Raw genomic sequence first — 6,041 nt, 5'->3', positions numbered from 1 at the left:
CCCCACATTGTCTAGATGAAGACATGTCTGAGTCAACATAGACTTCTAGGTCTCCTTTTCATAGATTCCTTCTTCAATTTCAGTATCTCCCATATAGTATTTGCAATGCACATTTTTATTGCACAATTAGAACTATAAGTATCATGAAAAAACAGATCTATGAACTATCCGTGAACTATGCATGCAGTGTGTATGTTCCTATAGACAGATATATAGGGGACCCTCTAGATTCTAATGCTATAAATATCTTCTAAAGATCCATAGCAAGTTTCTTTACAACTGGACAAGCAATTCTCTTAATGTATGTAAATGGCAGTAAGTGTGACATACATACATACACCAGGACAAACACCTCCATGTACCCTCATAATCAGATTATTTTATAATTTCTGCTAAACAATATAGCGACAAAAACAAAATAAACTTAATAAAACATTTGAACAAGTGTCTCAGAATGGGTTTCTATGTTATGTTAGGAGCAAGAATTGATTGACTTGAATGACTGCTAAATAGAACCCAAAAATGCCTTCTATTATTCTTCAGGCAAGATTCTTCTGATGTAATGGGAATTATAATGGATTTTGTGACTCATATCTAGAAAGGTGGATTTCCTTGCACTCTATTGTAAAGGCCAGTTTTTTTTCAAGTAGTTTCTAGCAGCCTCTTTAAGCTGTTAAAAGTCAATGGGCAAGATTCTAAAATCTATTTAATCAAAATCATCTTTTTCACTTTTTTTTCAGAAAGGAAAAAGGAACCAATGAAGGTTTCAAACCAGAAATAAACTACTCAGATGTACTGCAGTCTTAAATAGTTTGTAATTTGCTTTGGAATAATATTTGGCATTTTTTTCCTTCCAAAACTTATACTAATGAAAATGTGGAGTAAATGGCTGAGACAATGTGTGATCAAAACATACGGGAAAATAGCTATTATATAGTGGAGCCTATAAATATTGACACCCTCTATTAATTTCAACGTTATTCCCCTGGGTAGCATGACATAAAAGTAGATTGATAAACAATTATAATACTTGGGTGGTTCAAATAACAAAGTTCTTGGTCCATCTCCAGTTCTGAGTCTTATGAAGCATTGCTGGATCTACTATAGCTAATGAGGAGAGTAAAAAGTTGAAACTGTCCCTCAGAAAGTTTGTCGGTGCCATCACAGGTCACCAAGAGGACAAGTCATCTGATAAATCCTTAGTACAACTTACAAAATGTAATAAAGATAATAAGTGCGTCCTGCCACAAAGATGGCCGGAGTGGGTGACGTCATACCAGAAGTAGGAAATAAACGACAGACAGAGGTGGAGTTTGGTGGAACTGAGTGAATAGTTTCGCTCAGCATTTAATAAATACAGAACAGAAAATAAAAAGGTTGTAAGACAAAAAACACACAGGACACGGCACTCGTTGCCAAAACAAAAAGACAAACAAAATGAACTATACAGACAAAACACGGTGAACAGATTTAACTACTTATTACTTTTACAATTATTACCTCCGTCTCCTATCCCGTTCTCCACTCACCGAACACACAGCCCAGAGTGGGTGAAAACATGCAGCTTTTATGCAGCTGTACCGTGTCTCGATTGCTAATCAATCATTCAATTGGAGTCGCGGTACAACTGCACGTGAATTAATAAAGTGCAATTCCCCGTGCTCACATATTATTACTTTTTACTTGCACGTGAAGTGCTGTGCAATCCTCGTGCTGAAATACAAATATACATTTGAAACACTCATGTTACACAGATCCGTTTATATCCCGTGTACCAATGACTATACACCAACATTAATACACAACAGATAACACAAAATACACACAGGGGCAGGCACTTTGCCACAGTGCCATTTCTTTCTTTACAAATGGTTGTATTGATCATTTACTTTGTGATTATATATATATATATATATATATATATATATATATATATATATATATATATATATATATATATATATAACTATAATAACAATACATCACAACAAAATCTGTTCTATTTTATTCTGCACTTGCATGTCATAATCGAAAATTGTTTTTCTAACAATTTAAATTAATAATATTAAGACGAAAAATAAGAGAACGAAGAGGAAAACTTAGGCTCGCCAATGCATTAGTTTGTTTTTTTTTTTTTTTTTTTTTTTTTTTTTAATGACAGTAATCCGTTTGTTCATCAGTGCATAACGAGTTAACCATATCTGTATTGGAAGATGACCGTTTAAAATGCCTACGCTCTATATAACTAACAAGTATTGTATTGATGTTGGTCGGTTTTATTCAATTTTTTTCATTAGTTATTCAATAGCAAACTCTTGCTAATTGGGTAATAGGTTACGATTAGTTAAGAAAGAAAGAAAAACAAAGCTTCTGGCTTTCATATTATTTTTGCTTGGGTTCCGGAATACATTTTGATTTCGAAAGGTTTTTGTATAATTACATGTTTTATATTTTTTCAAAAGATTTCTCCTTAGTGCCTCCCACACAGTTTTGCCCTTTTAATTAGTTGATGTGCTCCTGTGCTGAACCGCGCTGAGTACCTTTCTATTTGAAATGTATAGAATACATTACCATGCGTTTTAATGCGTTTTAAATGTACTGTGCAAGGCAAACAAAAAGCAAAGCAGATAGATGTATGTGAGAAACCAGACCATTTTTAAAGTATCCTCTAGAAGCATCGAATGTATTATCACACTACAATAATAATAATAATAATAATAATAATAATAATAATAATAATAATAATAATAATAATAATAATAATAATAATAATAATATTTTATGGATTTTATTTACGCAAAGTAAAAAGGGATTTCATATATAATATATTATTGCGAATTATAATTTTTGAGAGCAAGCAGTTGTGTCGTGTCTACATTTGTGTTGTAAACCTTACCTTTGGTATGGATTTCAGCAGACAAACAATAGATCTAACATTGATATGCAGATATATTCACGTTTAAGGTTGTTTGTCCTATCGATGCATGTGTTTGCATAACCGGTACAGTTATGTCTGGCACACCGTTATTTACACACACACAAAAAAAAAAAACTAGACAGAAACAGGGATTTAGTTACTAGATGGTTTATTTCGTCAATATTACTTAAGAATCGAAGTGGGTAATTGAGAAAACAGCATAAATTTTGCAAAACTCCAGGACCACCAATGTTATTACATTTTAGAATTCAGCACACAAAATGATACACCTTGCATGGAGATAAAATAATGTAGATACCTTGGACAAAGTACACGGAAGCAGTTTTCTATGTTGGTTTCCAAGCTTTGGGTTTCTAAAGCAATTGTTCCAACCCATTGTTTTGAAGTATGCATGTTATACACTCATAGCACTGTGACACGTTCATGATCGTCTATTCATATTAAATGATTGTATCATTTAAAAACAATTAACCACATATGAAAATAAAACTAGTAGTGTCGCTTTATTTAATCTGAAGGCAAGGCGTTTTGCATTCCTTGTGTGAAAACAACTATGACGCAGATGTTTCACTGTCTGCAAAACTTGCACTTAATAATTTTCTTGAAAGCACTTTGGAAATCTTTGTTGAAATAGGCGTAGATGATGGGGTTTAAAAGTGAATTTGAGTAACCAAGCCAGTTAATCAGCGCGGCAAGCAAGTCTGGCATGTAGCAACTTTCACCGCAAAACGGTAACACCAGGGCCACAATGAAGAAGGGCAGCCAACAAAGAATAAAGGTTCCCATAATAATGCCCAGGGTCTTGACGGTTTTGCGCTCTCTGGCTAAAGCCACCTTTCTTTTGGCCTCTGTATTCTTTTCGTTTCTGTTCTCGAAGCAGGCTACAGTCGAGGTATTTGGAAGAGGCAGATGGTTTTTTGAGTTGCTGTGGTGAACTTCGATGATCTCTAGTGCTGCGCTTTCCTCCCCATGCCTCACCGCCCCATTAACGCAAGAGTTGGGTTTTGGCTCCACACTTCGCTTCCAGTTTTTGCTGGTCTCGCCATTGCTTTTCTTGGGTAAGATAGCCGGTGAGACCGTTAGGCATCTGTCTGCCACTTTCTTCTTTTCGGTTTTTTTGACGGTTTTACGAATTCGGAACCTGGCTGCTTTAAATATTCTCCCATAAAGAACCAACATTAGAATCAAAGGGATGTAAAAAGCTCCGAAGGTGGAATAAATGGTATAGCCATGATCTTGACTTATTGTGCAGGCATCCGGATCTGCCCTGTCTTCGGGAGTTCTCCAGCCTAACATTGGTGGGATAGATATTAAAAAACCTATCAGCCAGGTTAGGCTAATTAAAATAGCTGCTCGCCTCGGAGTCCTTTTGTTTACATAATCTATAGCATCTGTGATAGCCCAGTACCTATCCAAAGCAATTGCGCATAAGTGTAGGATAGATGATGTACAGCATAACACATCTAAAGCAATAAAAATGTCACAAGTTACCTGTCCAAGAGTCCACTTGTTTAACACTTGATAGAGAGCTGCCATGGGGAGCACCAGCACCGACACCATCAGGTCCGTTACAGCCAGCGATCCTATTAAATAGTTTGCTACATTTTGAAGAGATCTTTCCAAAGCTATAGCTGCGACCACACATGCATTCCCAAATATGGCACAGAGAATAAGGGCTCCCAGGAACAGAGAAGTTATGATCTGGTAACTTAGTGCTACGTCTTGAAATTGTGTTTTATTTTCCTTCTGGTAAGAGCTGTCTAAAAACGTAGTGTTGTTGGTATTTTCCATTTCTATTAAAACATCAGCTTTCGGGAGACGTTGTAAACTCAGTCCTTTATGGTAGCGACTGTCTCCATGACCAGTCCATTATATAGAAGAATCATGATGATCTGTAGACACGGCAACACGACGCTTCAGTTTGCTATTTGTATGAATCGTTGACGACTGGTGACAAATCCAATTCATATATACCGGCGGTGGAGGGTACGTCAGATGACTAAAAGGTCGCAAGAGCGTGTCTTTCGATTCTGAAATCTCAATCTCTCTCTCTCTCTCTCTCTCTCTCTCTCTCTCTCTCTCTCTCTCTCTCTCTCTCTCTCTCTCTCTCTCTCTCTCTCTCTCTCTCTCTCTCTCTCTCTCTCTCTCTCTCTCTCTCTCTCTCTCTCTCTCTCTCTCTCTCTTTAACTTTACACTGGCGGTACTCTGTAGCACAGTAAGTCTTTGAGTTCTAGATCCAGCATTTGAGTGTTTCAAAGGTGCCCCCCCCCCCCAAATCAATATAACAGGCGCAGCTGGCAGTAATCCTGCATTGTGCTGCCTTTTAACTCAAATCACATTCTACTTGCATCTTTTTTTAAAAAAAATTCAAGGATAGCATGTAATTCTTTCCATTTTCTTTATGGAATTTTTGTCTTGCACATTAGAACTATATTTTATTGAAGCGTAACGACTGTATGGTTTTATTGCATATTTATTAATTATTCAATAAACAAACCTCGCGAATATTATAAGTTTCTGATACATTTCTTTTTTGGTGTTTTGGAGATGGTCAGATAAAGAAGAACAGATCAACCGGGAAAAAGAAAGCACCTATGGCTGAAGGATCAAACGTTAATTAATTAAAGGTACAGTGTATTTATGGTTTATATATGTATGACACTTGATCAATAGCGTATCGCATATATCCTATATACGGAAATATATAATATATATATATATATTATATATATAATATATATTATATATATATAGATATATATATATATATATCTACTGTATAGAACAGTGTCACTATGTACACAATAATAATAATAATAATAATAATAATAATAATAATAATAATAATAATAATAATATAACAATACTGTAATGTGTTAACGAGACTATAGACATATATGTATTACATTTTCTATAGCTGCTTGATGTTTATTCCCTATGAGAATTCCAGCACCACCGACAGCTCCAAGCTGGAAGGAGATTTGCTGCCACCTGCAGGTCATGAACGTGTTATTGAAGCGAGAACGTTCTCTTCAAATTTACATGCACTGTAAATCAGAGCCTTGTAACCTTTTCTTTGCTGATATAGATTATATTGCCTCAC

At 35.5% G+C, this 6,041-nt stretch overlaps 1 protein-coding gene across 1 annotated transcript; it reads right to left on the bottom strand.

Moving 5' to 3' along the window:
• Positions 1-2,860: 2,860 nt before the first annotated feature.
• LOC121328327 (5-hydroxytryptamine receptor 1A-alpha-like) lies at positions 2,861-4,997 on the bottom strand. The gene has a single exon (XM_041272949.1). It carries the CDS (start codon positions 4,727-4,729, stop codon positions 3,506-3,508), a length of 1,224 nt encoding a protein of 407 aa, XP_041128883.1. The 5' UTR covers positions 4,730-4,997; the 3' UTR covers positions 2,861-3,505.
• Between the last annotated feature and the right edge of the window lie 1,044 nt (positions 4,998-6,041).

Source organism: Polyodon spathula, chromosome 2 (genome assembly GCF_017654505.1).
Source record: "Polyodon spathula isolate WHYD16114869_AA chromosome 2, ASM1765450v1, whole genome shotgun sequence".
Taxonomy (NCBI): Eukaryota; Metazoa; Chordata; class Actinopteri; order Acipenseriformes; family Polyodontidae; genus Polyodon; species Polyodon spathula.
This window is presented reverse-complemented; position numbering and strand designations above follow the sequence as displayed.

Excerpts from the sequence above, each read along its gene's own strand:
- LOC121328327 (XM_041272949.1), bottom strand. The coding sequence starts at position 4,729 with ATGGAAAATACCAACAACACTACGTTTTTAGACAGCTCTTACCAGAAG.